This window comes from Phalacrocorax aristotelis, chromosome 3, assembly GCF_949628215.1.
Source record: "Phalacrocorax aristotelis chromosome 3, bGulAri2.1, whole genome shotgun sequence".
NCBI classification, from domain to species: domain Eukaryota; kingdom Metazoa; phylum Chordata; class Aves; order Suliformes; family Phalacrocoracidae; genus Phalacrocorax; species Phalacrocorax aristotelis.
Genome location: NC_134278.1, coordinates 97536912 through 97558443, shown reverse-complemented (window position 1 = coordinate 97558443; position 21532 = coordinate 97536912). Strand labels below are relative to the sequence as shown.

The window sequence follows — 21532 nt, the reverse complement described above, 5'->3', positions numbered from 1 at the left end:
ATATATATGTAGATATACGCTTGCAAAAAGTAAAAAAAAGGGATATTTCAGCAGCGAATGGTTAAAAGAAAGGAAAACTATGCAAAGAAATAATACACCGTCTGTGTGCAAAATTATTTGTATCAGAATTGCAAATCCTCTAGGTAAAGAGCATAGAGATATAGCTATTTGAAATTATCTAAGTTTAAAGGGATGCCTGTATATAAACAAAACCTGAGCACCAGCTATTCACATCAAATGCTGAATACCAAATTGAACCAAATACTTAAAGACAACTTTAGCTAACAGATTAAATGAAATAAGTCATAAAATAATTCAAGACAGACATAGGATGTTGGTACTACCCACAGGAAATAAAAGCACATTTTTGTTGAATAAACCTCCTATACTAACTTAAGAATTGAACATAGTCCCAAGAGTTATTTCATTAAAGAAAGTCACCTGCAGTCTACAAAGCAGGCATGCCTGTGAACGAAGCTTTGTTCTTAATAACAGTAAGCGAGCAGAAAGGCTTCACACATTACTGTCACCTTCATGAGAGAAACCTCCAATATATAATACAGTTGTATCACCTACATTTTGAAACGTTCTGATACATTGTTTGATGTTCAACAAAACATAAAGCAATATACTCTTGCAGATGGGTCCTTGCCAGCCATACATAAAAGCACATTGAACACTGCAACCTGCAGTAATTAACCTGAGTGCTACTCATATACACACAGCATAGAAACAATTGTAATCATCATTTGCTGCAGCAGCAGGGCCGATACTTCACTGCAGTACTCTGGGGGTTCTGCAAGCGTAGCTGCACATTTATGCTGTGCTTTGTCAGAGGTGGCTCCCTGCTTTGGGTTCCTACCGCTGGGAGCGGAGAGTCACACCCCAACTCAATCTGCCTTCCTTTCCCTCAGTTCTGAGGAATCATACACAAAAGTGAAGACATTGAATGTGTCATTTCATGCTTTCTGAAGGAAATTGTTTGAGCCAAGTAAGTAAAACACACAGTACTTCAGTCATAGAAATTCACCAAAGGAAACAGTGAACTAGATCTTCAGGCTTACCACAGCTTCAGAGAATAAGGGGACTGAACAACTATCGCTTTTTCACAGGAGAACAGCAGCTCTCAGACACAATGCAAGGATTTCTATCCCGGAAGGCTCCTGAAAATCAGTGTTAACTGTAACACCCAGGCCTTTTCAGCCACCCCAAATGCAGAAAACTGTGTAACAGCTACATGACTGTATGGTTATGGGTCACCAACTCTACAACAGCCTCTTGTTCCACCTGGGTGAAACAACCCCATTTCCATATAATCCTGATGTAATGATGTTTGTTTAGTGTGCTGGGAGGCACTGAGGGGGAACAGCACACAGATACAGAGTATGAGACAGAATCAAGCACCGCTTCATGTGAGAGGACCCTTCCTAAGAAAGCAGTTGGAAGAAAGAGCCTGTGGATGTGAGGGAAATATTTCTCCAACAACAAATCACTGGCTAAATTTGGGGGTGACTTTACTCAGCAACCATTAGATACTATGTCTCACATCACACAAAGAGGTGTTTCAGAAATATTACAGTGCTGTGACCTGACCAACATATTAGGAGCAAAGAAAAGCAGCATGCTATGAAAAAAATCTAGTATCAAGATAACGTTTGCTCTACTTGAAAATTAAAATTCCCTATATTTTAAAAATGCAATAAGCTAGAATTTGAGACTGGTTAACAACAATCTGGGTTTAAAAAAAGCACATAATAAACTGAACTTTGTAATAAATGAGCTTGGTCATTTGAATATGAAAGAACAACAAAAATCGAAGCTGTGAGTGGCCTCAGTTCCTTTTTTCCCCAAATTGAACTTAAAAAGAAACTTTGATTTGCAGCCAATTAATCAACATTTTAGACAAGTGTCTTGACATTATTTGGATACTAACAATGTTGTAATTTGATTTACAAACATTTTTTCCCCCTGTGCGTAAACACTGTAGGGGGTATTTTCAAAGCAGCGCTCAAGGTTTTAGACATATCCCACTAGCTTAATAGAAATTGCATGGTTTGGCTTCCTTTTTGAGGGGCTGGAAACCTATCACAGTCAGCTTTTGCACTGAACAACAACAAAGGATGTCAGTGGAGGGACGCCAGTGTGAGAAACTTCTGAGTTTCCATTAATTCCTTAAAACTCTGTTGCGAAGTCAGAAAAACAATTCACAGGGTGAAATGGATAGGGTCCCCTCCATGCTCCTTCTCAGGTAATACCTGTGCAGCATGTCTCATGACCAAAATGCATCATACAGGCTGGATGGTGCCTCCTGAATGTATTCCACAGCAGAGCTAAAGACAAAGCAGCCCACGCAGAAGTCGGTCTTCTCTGGACTATATATGTAGTAGATGTGAATTATCATTGCTGATCAGGTCCAGGTATTTATCTGCCTGTAGTTTCTCAAGCAACTGGTCAAGATGTGCCTTACGTGGCCCAGTGTGCTACAAACTGCCTGTATAAACCTTTAGTCTCTATCAAATTCTAACAACAACTAACAGCAAGTCTTACCCTCTTAGCTGGACACAAATAAATTCTCTAGACTATAAAGCTAATGACAATCGCTATTGTTTAGGAGTTCAATGACAAAGCTGCATGCACAAAAGTGTATTTCTTAAGTAACTAACTTACACAGCAAGGATACTTTGAAATAGTATCTTTATATAGAAATGTCTTGGATAAAAGTTTCAAAAAAACTGAAGTAATATAGAAGCATTAATGAGTTTGAGGGAACTTTTGAAAACCTCATCCTAAGCACACATTCACTTTGTTCTTCTTTTTAATCTTTGCTTTTTAAACATAAAATGAGGGAAAACACGGCTCTGCAATATGCAACAGAAGACCAGAATGGCACCAGAACTCATGCAATTTGGCTTCTCTGTGAGCATAATGTCCTTGAAATCTTTCTGCCAATGACAGATTTCACTGAATTGGCTGAGGGATTCAATGTTTATTGAGAGACACAGACAGACAACCATACGATCACCTAAGTCATACTTGAAAACAACAAACCAATCAGCCAACCCAACATGCAGGTGTGCTGAAAGCGGCATTTTAAAAGCCATCCTATTTATACAACTTCAGTGCTCCAACTGAAGAGCCAATAATCAATATTCAAATACCTTGCAGGAGAATGGGAAAGTCAGATGTGATTGGGTAGCAAATACTAAAACATAGCTAGCAAATTTTAGTGTTCATGGTATCCTATTTTAATATTTTTAGAGATCCTAGTTGAGTGTCGGTACTTGTCATGGTTTTAGCTGGGATAGAGTTAATTTTCCTCACTGTAGCTGGTATAGTGCTGTGCTCTGGATTTAGTATGAGAATAATGTTGATAACACACCGATGTTTTGTTTGTTGCTGGGTAGCACTTACACTAGTCAAGGACTTTTGCAGCTTCCCATGCTCTGCCAGGTGCACAAGAAGCAGGGAGGGGAGGTGGTACAGCCAGGGCAGCTGATCCAAACTGGCCAAAGGGATATTCCATATCATATGACGTCATGCCCAGTCTATTAACTGGGGGGAGCTGGCCGGGGGAAGCAGAGGTCGCAGCTTGGGGACTGGCAGTGTCAGTCGGTGGGTGGTGAGCAGTAGCATCGCTTGTTTATTTTGGTTTTCCTCCCCCTCCCGAGGTTCCCCCCCCTTCTTCATATTATATTACTATTGTTATTACTATTACTGTTTTATTTTAATCATTAAAATGTTCTTATCTCAACCCACGAGTTTTCTTACTTTTGCCCTTCTGATTCTCTCCCCCATCCCACTGGGGTGCGGGGAGTGAGCGAGCAGCTGTGTGGTGCTTAGTTGCTGACTGGGGCTAAACCATGACAGTATTAACAAACGATTATGTTTTAAAATAATCAATCGAATTGTCAAAAGTAATGAGAAGAAACTGAAAAGCATAGTCTGATAGTTTAAACAACAAAAAAAAAAGGGTGGGGGGTGGGGGGAAGGGGTGGGTTTCATGCACCTAGCTAGATTTCTTCTACCTGCAATTAAAACATGAGCACTTCCACAACTACCGTATTTGCATATAGATCCCAGTGCAAATGAGATTTGTCCTTAACACTTGAATTCCTCAGGTTCTGTCATCATGCAGGCATGTGTGGGTGCTGAGCACTGTGATGCTGGAAGCTATGGGATTCATTTTACAGTAGTGAGCATCTGTTGAGTCAAATCCTTGTGATTTACCCAAACCCCTGGGGAAGAACTTTCCCTGCTGGGAAAGGATGAACTGTGGTCTGATTGGTACAAACGACCGGAGGAAGAAGTGGCAGCAGCACAGAGGCACGGAAAGAACCCAGCCCCTGTGTATAAAAACAGGCATTGCAAACCACCAGTGGATAATTTTAAACCAAGAAGGGCAGAAAATACTCTTCCTTCTATTAACTACATTGATTTAATGATTAGTGTGTCTCCATAAAATATATTCACATTTACTATCCTGTGTAAAGGTTATGTACTCAACTACCATTCCTAAAATTGAATTTTCTATGGAAAACACCCCTGTCCTTTTCAAACACTTGTTTTACTTTGGCAGGTGAAGATGCTGAGCCAAGCCTGTCATTGTCCCTGCTACAATGAATACCATTTAAATCTGCTGCTTCAATACATGTAAAGCAACATACCCTTCACCTGATGTGTGCCCTCCAAGGCAACTGACCAAACTTCAGCTCATTATTTTAATATAAAGTCAATTTAATTCTGCTTGACCAAAAATCGGTGCCTATTTTTCCAAAACATGCAATCATCTCACAGTATGTTGCAATTGCTGGTTAAGTGTCTTAGTGTTATCGATAAGAGCCCACTCTGAAGAGAACAAAGAGGACCGCTAAAATGCCTTATGAAAAATAAAAAAAAGCTATTTTGCACACAACTTTCAGAAATGGTTTCCAACACATGAGAGCAGAGGCTGCTCTGGGGATGGGCTGTCATAATCAAATCCTTAGAAACAGATGAGAAATAAGTATATTATTCTTGATTTAATATCACTTCATTTATGTTTTCCAGTTAATACACATCCACAAAGCCATGCCAAAGACATACTAAAGGCCTGATTGTGATATCCTAATTCAAGCAAACCCATACTCAAAGTCCTTTTGAAGTCTTTCCACTTCTGCCAACTCTTGCAATTTTTATTGCAAGCCTTGCAGTACTCAATGTTTTGCTTAACATTCTGGCTCCTGGAGTTATACAACATGTGAATCTCCTTTATTTTCGATTTTAGTAGAAGTTTATGGCCTTCATGATTGAATAGAAAAACTTGAAAGTTAGACTTGTAAAAAGTGTCCAAAATAAAAGAGAAAAAGAATAAAGGACTTAACTGCATAATTTTGCTGAATAACCTCGTAAAGAGAATGATATTCTTAGACCAGATTAATGACTTCTGAGCCACAGTGCATACTTACAGCCCACCAAAAGTTAGCAACACATAGCTGCATATTTTAACTTAATGGAAATCCTGTTCTTGTAACGCTTATAACGGATTTCTTTCATGCTCAAAAAGGTATGCAAAATTTTGAGCCTCCTCCCATTCAGTGTGGGAGGAGCAAAGGACCTCATCCACAATCCTTAGCTCCTGCACCAGTGGCCATGGGTTCCCCCGATGGTCAATGGCAAAGTGAGGAGCAAAGTAGGGAAAAACTCTCATTGACCACCCAGCTGGTGCCGATTTTGTACCAACTGCCCAACTGGGGCAAACTGGGCAGCCCAGTCCTTAAATTGCCTCACCCAGAGTCTACCATAAGCTACATGGTGATCCTACAGGACAGCTGTATCTCGGGGGCTGCTATCTGAAGAGCCTGGATCAAAAACAAGGCAGTAAACTATCCCTCCCACGATGGCTGCAAATCTGCACGTTGCTTGTTAACACTGAAACATGGCAATGCTTTCTTTATTTCCCTCTTCCTCCCACCTCCTAATTTCCTTTTTTTTTTTTTCCCCTTTACCTGATACCTTTTGTTTATTCTGTAAGCTGTTTGAGGTAGGGGCTGTCATTTCCTATGTGTTTATGCAGTGCCTTGCATGAAGGCTGACAGCTCTAGATGCCATTATAATCAAAGAGAGAGGGGTGGGTGGTATTTTTAAGGCACTAAGGAAAATGAGGTGTTCACCTACCATTGACGTTCAATAGACTTTGAGTACCTTTCTCCTCTTTGAAAAAATCTACATTTACAAGTATAATAATTAAGATGTCTGTCATCACCAAAACACCCATTGTTAAAATATGACACAGCCTCCAAGTAGGGAAAACCTTCATTTAGAGCAGAGTCAATAACAAAAAGCATTTTTTTTCAGATCCGCTAGGACCTCATTTGTCTAAAATCATGCACAACAGTGTTCAACATACTTTTCTGGAAGTATCATTAGTTAGGTATCTGCTGAAAAGCACACACTCCATCAATTTAAGCACTAAGATTGTAGATTTTTTTAAAAGGACATTTCCTATAAATAGAGATTTAAATTATCTTCTTTAAGTATTGTAGTCTTTAATTGAATTCAATACCTCTGCAAATGGAGCAAACAACCTCTGACTGATTAGATCATTTGCTTCTATTCTATTTCAGACACGAACTGGTTTGCAATATTGTAAGGTTTTTTCATTAGCAATTGCTGTTCAGTTGCATATTTTCCTCAGTAACCTAATTAATGCTAGAAAGGTAACTTTTCTTCTTGTGCATTACAGTATGTCAATGTAGTTGACACACTTGTAGAGGTTATATATAAATAAAAATCAGAAAAAAAACCCAACAACAAAAATGAAAGGGAATGCAGAAATTAGATTTTCCATGAGATGATGAGTGCCTTCATCCCCCAGTGACATCAAGATGGAAAGTGATTACTCAGCACCCTGCAGGATAGACCTGTGGGAGTCCTGTGGGTCACTGGCACAGAAATTATTACATGCAGGTAGAATAAGAAAACAGATATTAATGAATAGAAGAAATTATGTCCTTAATTTGATTTAGTAGCTTCCTAGGTCTGAGTTTGTTGCATGAATAACATAACATCCTGCAGACAAATTTCAGCTTTGACTTTGGGATGTTATCAATCTCTTCAAATCAAATCACAGGCCTGATTGCAAACTGCATTCTCGTGCAGCCCCTGACTAATTAAGTGTATAGTTGTAATGACAACACAGATCCTACCAGGCAGCATGTTTAGACATAGCTGAAGTAAACCACTGTGTATTATTAACAACAAGAAGAGGTCAGTTATAGACTCAGGATGCCATGTGCTGTGCTGGCATTAACACCAAAAACTTTCTTCAGAAATGTTGATTTCAGGCTCTTAGATACTGAAATGTTCCTGGCAAGCTGTTTCAAATGGCCTCCATCGAGGACTCAGATGAGCCAGGCTAATAGATGATGGAGCTTGATCTAAACCTTCACCCTCAAAACATGCTTTGGTGAGATGCTGTGCACCTCTGGATGCTCCTGTAGCCTGCCTGAGGCTCGCGATGGTGGGACATCAAAGAGCAGGTGCTGACAGCATTGTGGTGCGGCCAGCTGAGCCAGGAGGGGACAAGGGAATGGGACGGTTGCACTGACGTCACTCTGCTCCAGTGGCAGCTACGTGCTCTAAGTAAATTGTGCAGATGCTCTGATAAAGTCAGTAAGGGCCACAGCTTATTTCAGGCACCACAGTCTAGAAACAGACCGTCTGTGGAAGATCTTTTTAACTAATTACCTCTCCCCCTTCTTCAGAAAAAATTATACCTCACCATAGTTGTTAGCTTAAACTTTTTTCTTCCCCAAATATGCCATTGAAACACCTCAGAAAGAAAAATCTTAGTGGCTAGACATCCAAACTGGGGAATATTCCTGGAAGATGGTGCCAACTGGCAAAACAACTATACCAGAAAACTACCATCGCCCACAAATTATGCAGATGACACCAAGCTGGGTGGGACCGTCGATCTGCTGGAGGGCAGGAAGGCCCTACAGAGGGACCTGGACAGACTGGATCATTGTGCCAGAGCCAACGGTATGAGTTTCAACAAGGCCAAGTGCTGGGTCCTGCACTTGGGTCACAACAACCCCATGCAATGCTACAGGCTTGGGGAGGAGTGGCTGGAGAGCTGCCTGGCAGAGAAGGACCTGGGGGGGTGTTGGTCAGCAGATGCCTGAACATGAGCCGGCAGTGTGCTCAGGCAGCCAAGAAGGCCAATGGCATCCTGGCTTGTATCAGGAATAGTGTGGCCAGCAGGACCAGGGAGGTGACAGTGCCCCTCTACTCAGCACTGGTGAGGCCACACCTCGAGTACTGTGTTCAGTTTTGGGCCCCTCACTACAAGAAGCACATTGAGGTGCTGGAGCGTGTCCAGAGAAGGGCAACAAAGTTGGTGAAGGGTCTGGAGAGCAAGTCTTATGAGGAGTGGCTGAGGGAATTGGGGTTGTTTAGCCTGGAGAAGAGGAGGCTGAGGGGAGACCTTAGTGCTCTCTACAACTACCTGAAAGGAGGTTGTAGCAAGGCAGGAGGTCGGTCTCTTCTCCCTAGTAACAAGCGATAGGATGAGAGGAAATGGCCTCAAGCTGCGCCAGGGGAAGTTCAGGTTGGATATTAGGAAAAACTTCTTCACTGAAAGGGTTGTCAGGCATTGGACCAGGCTGCCCAGGGAGGTGGTTGAGTGTCCATCCCTGGAGGTATTTAAAAGAAGGGTAGATGTGGTGCTTGAGGATATGGTTTAGTGGTGGACTTGGCAGTGATAGGTTAGTGGTTGGACTCGATGATCTTAAGGGTCTTTTCCAACCTTAACGATTCTATGATTCTATGACAACTGGGAATGCTCCCCCTCCAAAATTGTGCATGGGAGTTACCTGAGAGAATGGCAGAGGCCAAAAGTATGCTGGGAACTGTTAGAAGAATTTAACTTAGTTTAATTTTAATTTAGTAGCATTAATTTAGCCCAAGTTTTTCCATGCTGTGAGGATGTCCTGCACTTTTAGATGCAGATCTTCCTCTGTGCAAATTTTATGAGGTCTTACATTTCATTGCTGCAAGACACAGAGATCAGACTAGTTGAATAATAAAGTAGGAGATCCTATTTAAAACAGAATTAACAACACAGAAAATTTATTGCCTATTTAATAAAAAACTGTAGTTTACTAGAATAATCATTAAAAGAACTGCAACCTATGATCTACAATGAATGCCATTTTTTGGCAGCAGCTGGTTCCATGTATCTCTAGTTGGGTTTTACTGCCCCCTTTTTTCCCCCCCCTCTTTGGATTCTCATACACTTTAAATAAACAAGGAAAATGCATAAAACCTATGTTTATTTGCATATACCTGTCAAAATATTTGTTTAAAAGCTCACTTTTAACTTAAATGTTCTGCTTCCTTATACAAAGTAACAATTTTTACTTTTATATCACTATAGTTTTCAATCCTTAGTATAAAGTGTACCAAAACTCTACAGACAGAAAAACCAAAATGTTGAGTTTGATGCCCCGGATCAAATTCCAACTGTGAGTTGAGGTCTTACACAGAGAACAGGCAACTTCACCTCATCTGCCCGGTTAATCAGTATGTTCCACTCCATTCTTGAGAAAATTAACCTCATTCATCACATCATGCTCCTGTTCCTCCCTATGGCTCATGACACTTTCTTTGCTCCTCGTCCTACTTCTGCACCTCAGAGTGTAGCTGTCGTGGTTTGACAGCACAGCGGCTGCACAAGCAAGCGTGTGAACCAAGCGAGCAGAGGAGAAGCTTTTACCACTGTACCTTTTGTTTGATTGTTGTTCATGGTTTTTTTGTTTGTTTGTTTGTGTTTTTTTTAGGCAGAATAAATATCAAAGAATCTTCTCTGCCACAGAAATGTCCTGGTAAGTTTTAGGCTTTTAAAGCACAAAGTCTGAATGATCTTACTCCGGGTATCCACAAGATGAAGGTATTTAATTCACTCACATGTTTTTTTCCCCCTCCTTTTCCCAACAATTAATTCCCCCACATATTAAACAGAGATCCTGACAAAACCTGGAAGCTACTAAATATGTCGCTAAATTCATGAGATGCAAATAACCTCAACAAACAGTAAACAACAGCCTCTGACTTGGAGCCTGAGTCTCCCAGGGTGCAGAGTGCTCTTAATTCCCTCTGCTGCCACTGCCTCCTATGAGAAATTCTGCCCAAGATGATGATCAATCATGGGACTAGAAAAACTGCCAATTCCTTCTTTTCCAGCCTCTTCCAACTTTTTCTCTTCACACTTCCTTCCTGATCCCTCTACAAACTGGGTCTTTTTTCTCTATCTCATGGGTAAAGTCACCACTTCATTTCATTATCTCTAATTCCAGACATCCTTTCTTCCTACACTGAAAATAATCTATATAAATCATCAAAGGAAGAAAGAGTATTTAAAAATATGTGCCACTATAAAGATGGATGACATGGCAATAAAACCCAGCTCAAGAAAAATCTGAACTGGTAAGTTTGCCTAATTTAGAAGAAGAGTAAAGTCCTTACTTTCCCTCTAAATGCTGATCAACATCACATCCATGAGTGACATGTATGGTACATGTATGGTACAGAACTTTTATCTGCAATTCATGCATTTCTTGAACAGGAACAATTTCATCTGCAAAGTGAACGCGATATAGGAAGCCACACTTAAAGATGGGAAAATATTTGCAAAAGGCAAGGAAGCCGACTAACCTGACCAATAGGTTCTTTTGTTGGGGTCTTTCCTCTTCTAGCGGTGCTTGTAGCCAAAGTGGTGGTTGTTTCCATGACTGATGTGGACATCTCAGACTGCATCGCTGTGGCTGTGGACTCAGTTGTCATAGAGGAAGGCACTTCACCAACAAGTCTCACATTTCCTTCTATCACGATGTTGGCATCATTTTCTGCTGCCATATTCAGAACTTTCAAGCCATTGTAGTAAAGACCAGAGAGTTGGCCTTGGAAAGGATGGCCACGTTCTTTGCCTCCAATTTTTATGGTTGCTTGGCTATTGAAGATTGTGAGCTGACGCCCTGTGAAGATAATATTATATACATGCAAAAATGTTGACTGTGAACACTATACTCTACACCAGTGATAACAGATTTTCATGGGGTGAATAATGAGAGCAATAAACTATAAGAAAAGGTTTTGACTCATAATTCATTGCTTTTTAATGAGGTGTCCATGAAATGCATAAATTTTGAGAGCATTTGCATTTTTCTGAATTTACAGTGTTTTGGGATATTTTTTTTTTTTTGCTAAAAGGCCAATCAAATATATTTGCAAATGTGTTTAGTACTACAAATGATTCCCCTCTCCCTTTTACCTGAAAGCAGTGTTAAACTTTTTGGTGTGTGTCAAGAATGCCAGGTTTCTAATTCCTTAAGATTATTTTTTCTTCAAGTCTGCCAACATTTCAAAGTTTTTCCACGCAATACAGCATAGGGCCTATAGCTTTAAGTCTGTACATGTGATTTTATGTATGTATAGACATATACAAATATGTATATACACACAGAGAGTTTATATATATGCCAGCAAGTTACTAGTTCCACTGAATTTTAAAGAATATGTTCTGCAGTAATCTGTCATATCTCTATGTAAGTGAATAAAATATTTACATTTTTAATTAAATGTTTCCTTTTTGTATTTAAATGTTTATTTTCCTTCAACATCCACACTGAAAAGAAACACATGGTTCACACTGAGTATCTCAGAGGCAGATTCAAAAATAGATGTCTGATTGGCTTTCAGCAAGGCTATCAATTAAAATAAAAGATTTTTAGATGTAAAAGCGGCTTCAGAAATGATACACATACCGATGGAGAAATCATGGCACATTTCCATTAAACAGAGAAATCCTCAGCAACAGTACCACTCTTAGTAAATAGAATAGTCACTTTAGCAGATTGGTTTCTGCTCACAAAAAGCATGCACACAACTTTAAGTTCTGTTTTAATTAGTGTTTGTTCCAAAATCCCCTTAGAAGGTTGCAAACGTTAAAGGGACTTCATTTTGATTGGCAATTCATATTGCCCACTATTTAAGATACCTACAGTTTAAACAAATTTTTTTCAGGACCATAATGAAGATATCATAACTACATATATTTTTAGTTAATAATTTAGATGCTGGAACATGTAATATAATCTATGAATGATTTATAATTTTTGGTTAATGTTTGCTATGAGTACCTTCATAGATTGAGTTAGTGGATTATATTTAACAGTCCCTTTAACCTTAAGTTAACAGGGTAAGATTATTAAACAGCTGGTACTTCTAGAAATGTATAGAAATTATTATACAAGGTATGCAAATATTACTCTATATTTTACTTTTTTAAATTTGTTTTTAATTTAGTTTTACTGAAATTTATTTTTTATGTTTATTAGTGTTACAATGAAGTACTACTTGGTTATGTTCAAATTATTTTTTTATTTGAAGTTTTAATCAATGTTTTTTACCTTTGTCGAGTAGCCATTCATCAACTACTCGACCAAGTCGATATGGAATTCGCTGTCTAGCAATCGCCAGGCGCTCGTTATCATTGTTTCCTTTAAAGTTTAAAGAGACATTTCATTGGTTAAAATCTGTAAGGTCAAAGGTTAAAAGTTAATACTTAAAGCTTGAGCTATACAGTTGCCACATGATTTTTTGAAATTTGGAATTTTAAAAAGTGCTACCTAGAACATTTCATGGTTCAGACTTTTCATTCATTCATTTATTTTATTTTAGCAAACAAAATTATTCCTATGTTAATTGAAAATTAGAAATCTGCATTTGAGCTAGGTTATTAAACTTATGTTATAGACAGACCCAAAAAACAAATTTAAACATCATCGAATGGCTTTACAAAAAATGATCATTGACCTCAGGGTTTTGTCTTTTTTGATGTTTCTTATTAACTAGTTAAACATGTTCAGGTGAAACAGGTTTAAGTTTTCAAAAGACATCCAACCTCTCACTCCAGGTTAGTCATTTAAAGAAGAAGACGACACAACTCTTAATCACCATCTAAGGCACACTTACTTCTGCTGTCTGGAAATAGACCTGCTGTAACTTATTTCCTAGTCAGAAGAAATACATTCTTATTCACTTCATTTAAATAAATTTCCAGAGATTCAAATATATGGTACAGAACAGACCAGGGTATTCACTGTTTGTACATTCTCATAGGACACGTTGACAACGTCTTGAAGGAACACCAAGGCTTTGACAAAAGTGACTTGCTGAAAGGTAGCCTGGTTCTGAAACGTGGAAGCGATTTAAAATTTAGCGAGAGGCCATCTGTAGTGGGGCTTCATAAATGAAGAACTAACCAGAACTCGGCAATGCAAAACACAAACTTGTCATATTTGCAAACCATATCTATTCGTAGTCTGTGCAGAGATCTTTGACTTCTTTAAATAAAACAATGAGATAAAATAAGGCTGGTACAATCAGAAAAATACCAGAGAACGCCGAATAATTAGCAAATAACTTTAAATATTGATTTCTAATTACACCTTTTTGTGTTTGAATGATCTAGGTGTGATCCCTCAGAAAACCATGTCTTCTGCTTAAAACTTTTCTTAGGAGAATGGTAGTCCTAGACACTTCCTTCAGTGTACAGGGATTTGGTGGCAGTAGTATTTTAGACCAACAATACCTTTTTCTTCCAATGTATTGGTTCATATTAGTAAAGAACCTGAGAGATAAGAAGAGCCAGATGAGTAAAAAGCAGTCATTCCTAATTTAGGTCTGAATCCAAAGGCAATCTTCCTAGCTCAAACGTGCATATTGTCTTTGACTTCAAAACCCACCAAAAAAACAAGTCCTGTATCTGCAGTGGAAATATAAGTACAGGATGCAGTAGCCCACGTAGTGCTCAGGAATTAATTTTCTTGAGCTAGAAGGATCCTACTGCTAATTATCAAACCAAAGGATTATCCAAATTCAGATGACCGATGTTCTAGTTTGTCAGGCAATTATCGCCACTATCAGCGTCATAAGCCATAAGATGTTTGCAGAGAAGAATCAGTACCATAGCCCTCAGAAACAGCAAGAGCAACAGCTTCTGTGCCAGAAACCACAGTGGTTTCATGCAGATACCTGTTCTGCAGTGACATGAACTGCTACTTTCCATGTTTTATGTCTCCCTCATTTGGTTTAGTATGGGCATCGTTCACTATGCCAAAGGCTGATCTATTTTCTTTTGAGAGGATATACTTGTCCTATTCACTTTCCAATGTAGAGTCACAGAATGGTTTGTGTTGGAAGGGACATTTGAAGATCATCTACCCCAACCCCCGCCCCGCCATTGGCAGGGGAATCTTTCACTAGACCAGGATGGTCAAAGCCCATTCAACCTGACCTTGACACTTCCAATGATGGGCATCCACAACTTCTCTGGGCAAATATGGTCTGTGAACTTCTATATGCATGTCAATATTAGAAAGTGCATAGGTATATATACAAAAATATATACTTTTTTCATATGAATATTTTGTTCTATTCCCAACTTTCAGAAACATTCTCTGTAAAACAATATTTTATTGGAACTTTACTTTTTCTACCTCTCCAAGAAACTGAAAATTTAGAATAAAAAGCTTCAGAACATAACTCTTGTGATGTTCTAAGAATACAGAATGTCTTAAATTTTTTTTCTCCTGTTATGATCTTTAAAATCACTGCTTTTCATCCTCAGCTCCTTCATTTACAACAAACAAACTTCTTGTGACTAAATGGAAATTTGAGAAGTACAAGAAAACCAAGAGAAAAGTCATATGACCGAGATGGGAACAATGATAATTAGTGTGATCCTCCATGTTTCTGTTCTGGATTTGTATCTTCTATTAAAAATATATATATATATGTACACACACCAGTGAATTAATAATTTATATTCCCTGACAGCCAGTTTCTTTTAACACTTGTGTTTAGCTTTTCAAGAAGATGTTTTTATTGAGGCGTGATCTGTTGAATAAGTGAAAGAATGACCTCTTTCCAAAAGGTTTCCTTAACTTAAAACAAATTAATCATGAGGTTTTGTTGCTGCTGGGTACTGGGGTTTTTTTATTTTTTGTTATCTATATTTAAAAAAAAAAGGGGGGGTAGGCAGGATTCTTCTATGTCATTTATAAGAAAAAGCTAAATTGTTCAGAAGAGGTTTATAGGCATAAGGAATCTATTAACGCAATGGAAAGGAGTCTCATGGATGTAAATCATCATTCACTCATCAGATTCACCCACTGTTACTCACTGGATGCCTTTCATGAAGAAATGCTCCCTAGACCTCAGAAGAACCATACAGTCATATCAAAGTGAAACAGTGCTCACAACTGCATATGTTGGGAAAGCATTAAACTTTATGTTGGTTTTTCAACCAGTGTGTGTAAATTAGGTGCATTTGGTAGAAGCACCCTCTGCAGTTGCCGGTCTGAATCCTTAATGCTATGGCATTTCTCTACTGTAATTCCATTACTAACAGAGGATTTATCCTAGACAAGGTTTATTGCTGCCTCCACTTTCACTGCTTGGCAGCTGCCCCAAGACATCTCTATGATGATTGTGGAAACTCCTCTGTGAATTAACAGCATAAATTTAGTCTTGGCCAGCTTACACATTTCTTTGAATTAGTTCATTTAAAAGTCCATGCAGTATGTATGTTTTTTGAGAGTACTGCACCCTATTATAATGTGATTTATCTATAAATTATGTTTTATACTAACTGCAGCAGTCATGCACCACTGGGAGCAAAATACAAATGAAAAGCAAGGAAATAACCATCTGATTTGTAAAGGTCACACGAAAAAATAACTGCTGATTACATTAGCCCATCCCTCATCAGAGGAAAAGTGCATTGTCAAATGCATCTCAATTTGACAACTGTTACATTAGCTTAAATTCTTCTAGTATATAATATACATGAAAAGGCTAGGGGGAAATGGTGTGGAACTTAGCCAGATTTAGTTTCAAGGAGAACACATACGTTTAGCAATGATGAAAAGAGTAGACACAGAGGTAACTTAAGAACTACGTTAAAAAAAATAAATATATATATATATAACATTGAAAATAATGGAATGACATTAAAAGCAACAAACACCCTATTATTACATCATAAAAACCACACATCTTTTTAATACTGCTTCTTCTCAAACAGCTGGTTTGGGTCATACACTCAGCTACAACAAATCTGGATAGCCCCACTGAGTTCAGTAAAACTATGTGCATTTAATTCATCTGGTAATATTACCCCCAATAGGGAAAACATGAACACCACATATTATTTTTCTCAGGAGTATTCCATGCACATTTTTCATGTTTATTTATGCTTGTTTTTACCAATATGGTGAACCACAAGGAACTTCTTCAGTAAAAGCACTTCCCAGAAGGTTAATAAATATTTTCATCTTCTAAATAAACCTGTGGCTTTGAGATTTTATTTCTGTTACCTGTCTGAAAAATTAAGTGCTCTGGCAGGCATGCTTTTCGACCATAATTTGTAAAAAATAACTGATATGCCTACACATTAATTGTAGACAGCTATGTGACTATCCAGCATGACGCTTCCTGGTTATATGGCCGAGATTTCTTTGATTAAAAAAAGCTAGGTAGGAATGATTCATTCAGGATGTTCACCGCGACATTGTCTAACTGATTGAATTCTAGATGGCTTCATTCTTCTGCCAAACAGATAATATTTTGTCACAACACAGTGTTAATTCTGTACAGGCAGAAAGGCTTCAAGGGAATAACAATAATTCCGAAGAATCAAGGTAAGCAGAAAGGAGCAGCAAAGGTCAAATCTTTGAGTTGGAGCTAAATCTTGTGGCAAGATTGAGAAGAAGCAGTCCAAAAAAACTTTAATCATACCTTTATATCTATAGGTCAGATGGGACAAATCAACTATGTGAACTTCACTAATGTGTATTTTATCTCTCCTGATTTATTATATTGTCAGTGCTGGAGTGTAATTCTATTTTGTTCTGTGAAATAAAGGTGTCAGTTATTGATGTGAAATAGCAGCATCCTTGAAAGAGAATAAGTAAGAAGGTTGAAAATTGAGAGTCTGTGAAGAACAACCTAGACTAGAGAATATTTTCTTTGAAACAAACTGTTTAACAGAATACAAATTCACCTTGTTAGTCTCAGTGATCTGCTAAGGAAATAAATAATAAAGTGATGAAACCAAGGTCTACCTCCGTTTACAAATCCCCCTCTCCCTAGTTATTGTCATCATGATCTTGACACTGCTATTTCTGAATCATGACTCCCCTGACATCTGCAAGAGGAAGGCAGAGACTCATATCATTCCTCCAGATGCAGCTGGGGACAAAACCTGACTGAAGGGTCAGCTGCATAGCATAGGAAGAAGCCACAACAGCTCTGTGGTACAGGGGCAAAGAGTCCACGTAGTGTCTCACATGGCCAGGCTGGGAAACAAAAGCACAATCTTGGTAGTGGCCCATACTAAAGTTCATTCAAATAATCTATTACTGTGCACACACATTTGTGTATACAAATATATATTAATGTTGGAATAAACTGGAGATGCAAAGACTGTGGTCTAAAATTCATACAACAGATGATTTTGTACATGTGGCTGACCTCTTCCCAGCAAAAGGAGTGACATTTTAAGTGCTATCAACTGCAGACACAAACTTTTACATAACTTGCACATAATTCTGTCATGCTGATGTTCACGCTGGCTTGATGTCCTGGCCATACGTGGATGCTTTCAGTATCATCATAATTACAACATAAATTGAAATTGATGTTAACAATAAAATAGATTCAGACCATAATGCATTTCCAATAGCCAATATACAGACATTCTCTAAAGACATATTAAGATTAAAATTTAAATAGTCTTTAACTGTTATCTAAGGAATTCAGTGCCTATGTCTACATCGCTCTGTTTGACCAGAGATCCCCTTAGAAAGGTCAGTCAGGCTAGGGCTCCCCACCCACATGTACGCCTCAGACCTTAAACTATGTTCCCAGACTTTCCATGCACAATGAGTAGGGTGTGCTAGGACATAATCTTACTTCACCTGCCACTGTAGACCTCTAGCAAGTCTTGCTCCTAACAAACTTAGCTCCTAAATAGCCTGCAGCACATCCCATCATCTGATCCTGCCTGTTTGCCTTCCTAAATAGCCCTACTATTACCTCCAAGCATCTTGTCCTCAGCAATCATCAGTAAGCTTGTCTTTATGCCTGCAAACACAAGATCACCTTTTCCATCACAACACCCTGGGTCCAGGATATACAAGCATGAGACTGGGTTGGATGGGGCAGAGAACAAGAGGTCCAGGTTCACCCCAGTAAATCACAGTGTTTTTCTAGGGGACTCTGACACTGCTCTGACCCCGATTTTTGCAGAGTGCTTACAGACTTGCATATCTGGTATTTGATCCAGGAATAAGAAAGTTCTTAATGGATCAGATAAAGCTGCATGTCTTTTTCTGTTGCTAAAATATGCCAGCTCTACCTGTTACAATGTGGAGGGTGATGAGTTGGGAGAGATGGAGGAGGGTTTGCCTCAAAGACTATTGTCCGAGGAGTTACATATCCAGAAGGCTGATTTGGGCATCCTCCAGTGTTCAAAGGGAAGGCAGACACACAGTTCTAGGATGTGTATCTTTTCCCATTGGACATCATGAACAAACCTTACCATCACCTTGGTGAGAAGATAAAAGCGCAAAGAAACTCTAAAGTTAGAGAAAGAACCTGTAGAAAATAAGTAATGAGTGCAACTCCACAATGCCTTACCTTATTCCAGAAGAGCTAACCAATAAAAGAAGAAACCACCATGAGGTACAGCTTCTCCAAACTCTAAAATGTCAAACCTGGCAAATTCATGTTAAATTACCATGACATAATATGGCCCTTTTCACCCTACAGGAACTCCCAAATTCCTTATAATGAATATTGGGTATCCCAAGAGGATAATATTGAGAAGTCTGCATAGGAGAGTGAAATATCTCATCAGTAGCTTATAACACTGCTAAACACAGAACAAAACTTAGGTTGCCTTAGAGAAGAATCCAACTGTCAGATTTATTGGAAGATGTATGTGTATTCCACTGATACTACAGACTGTACCAAAACATCTTGCGTTCACCTGTAAGCTCCTTGTTTCATGCTTGCATATTAAACAAACTAAATCATATTTTTACAACTTTCTACAGGATAAAACTGTAATAATGAGATCTCTCATTAACCTCTCAGGGAGATCTGAACCTTCACTTCAAATCAACTACCTTCCGCCCTGTTTTGTTTTTGATTATTTTTCACTGGATTAATTAGTAATTAAACGAAGAGTGTGCTCTTCCTGACTCTCACTTCCTCACTATAATGCAGTATCTGTCTCAGTTTATGCAGTGTTGGATTGCTTACTTTGAGAGATTGCTGTATTATATCAAAAGCAAGCAAGAGAAGATGAAAAGCAACAAGAAGGAGATAAGAAAACATAGGGCTTGTCTGATAAATTAAAGGTCATATTTTGTTATCTGGTGTTTTATAAAGAGCCTTTGTACTGCCTGTGCAGCATTTAAGGAGCTAATATTGTATGGCTGCTGCTAAAATAGGCAGGGAAATTGATAGAAATCATTAAAGAGGAAGATTAAAGTATTAAAAAAATTGTTATAAGTACAGTACCTTGCCCCACATCACTCCAAGAGTGACATTTTGCAGTTCTCCAAGGTAAAACTGTTTCAAAATCATAATGGCACAGCATTTAATGTTACTTTTCTTATAGAAATTTAACCATAAGTTGACTGTAAGCAGTTTCTTATTCAACAGGTTTTTGACAGCTGGAAAAATGGAGAATATTTCAACCCTACTGTATGTAAAATTAGCTAAGTCTGAGATAGGAACAACTGAATGTGTTCCATTGACTTTCGCCCAGGTAGCAATCTGGATGATCTCCATTTCATGTTAGCAAAGAGCTGCTATACAGAACGTCTCTTGACAGAAATAATACATTACATAAATGAACAATGGCAAATGGAAAACACGGTGCTCAGCTCTTATTTTAAATTTCTATTGGTCTGTAACTCCATGAGTATCAAGCATTAGGTAGAAGCCGTTAATAAGAAAGATCTTATTAACTACGTACAAGCCTCCTAATTAAGTTTAGTCACACTGCAAGTTCCAAGGGCAGAACAGGACAAACTGTCAAAAGGCCATTGCTCGTATCCTTGCATTTTATCGTAGTCAGTGAAAGGCTTTGGGAAATTCTATGTATTTTTTTCATATATTATTTCTGGACAATTTGCAACGTGAAAAGTTAACTGAAACAATAAAACAAAAATTTCTGGAGTTAAATTCTGCTCTTGATTATGTCATTTATAAGAGAAAATAGAGTTTGGCCTTCAGTTGCGATCACCAAAGCTACTGCAATTGAACTGCTCTAGCAGACTGTTCGGAGGCAATGCAGGGTGCAGTTATGATAATTTCATGCTCGTTACATGACTGAAGACATAAAAAACTTAAGAAATCCTAGGCAATCAGCATCAACCCTCAACAGCACACAAACTAACTTTACTGCAACTGCAAATATTAAAAATGCTGATTTCATGTTCTTTCACAAACATGAAAATGCTAGATTTAACCACCACTATGCTCCAAAGTCCTGGGCCATACAGGTACTTTGTCACACTCACTACATCTGCTGAGGCTGCGTCAGCTAATTCTAGAGATATACATGATTACACGCAAGCCAATGGAAACAACAAAACTGAGGTCATTATTTGGACAAGCCTTTGCCAAGCAGAAGAAACCAAATGCACCCATACAGATAGAAAATGGCATTTAAGATACAAAAATCTGTTCTGTGTCAGCAGTGCAGCAAAAAAGTAGCCCTTGGCCAAAGCAAGCTCCAGACTTCCAGTTCTGTCTAAAAGTGGCATTTCAATTTGTGTATTTATGCCTTGCAGACATTTAACTATAAAAGAATAATCTATTTCAAATAGAAAGGTTTAAACTTGTACACATAGGGTTTCTTTTAATGCTTTTGGCAAGACATAGAAACAGAAACTGTAAATAATAGAAACAGCTGCTCACTGAGATAAAAGCAGAGGAGTGCTTTAGGACTGCAGAACTATAACGAGCCGTCTACCACGCAGTAGCGTAACGGCTGTGGGTAGACTCCCAGCAATGTTTTAGTTTTATCTGTTAAAATGTGAAATAATATGATTCCCTAATTATACATTAAAACAAAGCTTCACTAATATTTTCCATTTAAATTAATCTGTGGTACATAGCACGTCACTATAACTTTTTATGAAAACAGTTAATTTTTTTAAAATATGCAAATTTTCCCCTTGTGATTATGTTTCACCTCAGGTTTTTGTGTAGTCTAACTGAGAAGACTAAGAATTACTGTGAACATTTTATTTTGCTTTGAGATTTTGATTTTGAAGAAAATTGAAAACTGCGTTGCTCAAATGCTCTGAATTTCTATGTCCAAAACTTCTATAGTTTCCTTCTTTTATGATTTAGGAAGTTCTCAAGGGAGGGGAAAAAAAATGGTTACCATAACATATTTATCACTTTC

The 21532-nt window shown here is 38.3% G+C and overlaps 1 protein-coding gene across 28 annotated transcripts in view; it reads right to left on the bottom strand.

The window, feature by feature from the left end:
- The window catches only part of NRXN1 (neurexin 1), a 726997-nt gene that overhangs the window by 88738 nt on the left and 616727 nt on the right, over window positions 1-21532 (bottom strand). For 17 of the 28 annotated variants that reach the window (XM_075088611.1, XM_075088614.1, XM_075088617.1 and 14 more), the window contains 2 exons: window positions 12450-12539; window positions 10696-11015 (listed from right to left, as the gene is read on the bottom strand). In XM_075088611.1, the coding sequence (XP_074944712.1) occupies window positions 10696-11015; window positions 12450-12539 (410 nt within the window). The remainder of the gene's footprint in view (window positions 1-10695; window positions 11016-12449; window positions 12540-21532) is intronic. The other 11 variants (XM_075088626.1, XM_075088628.1, XM_075088629.1 and 8 more) reach the window with 1 other exon arrangement.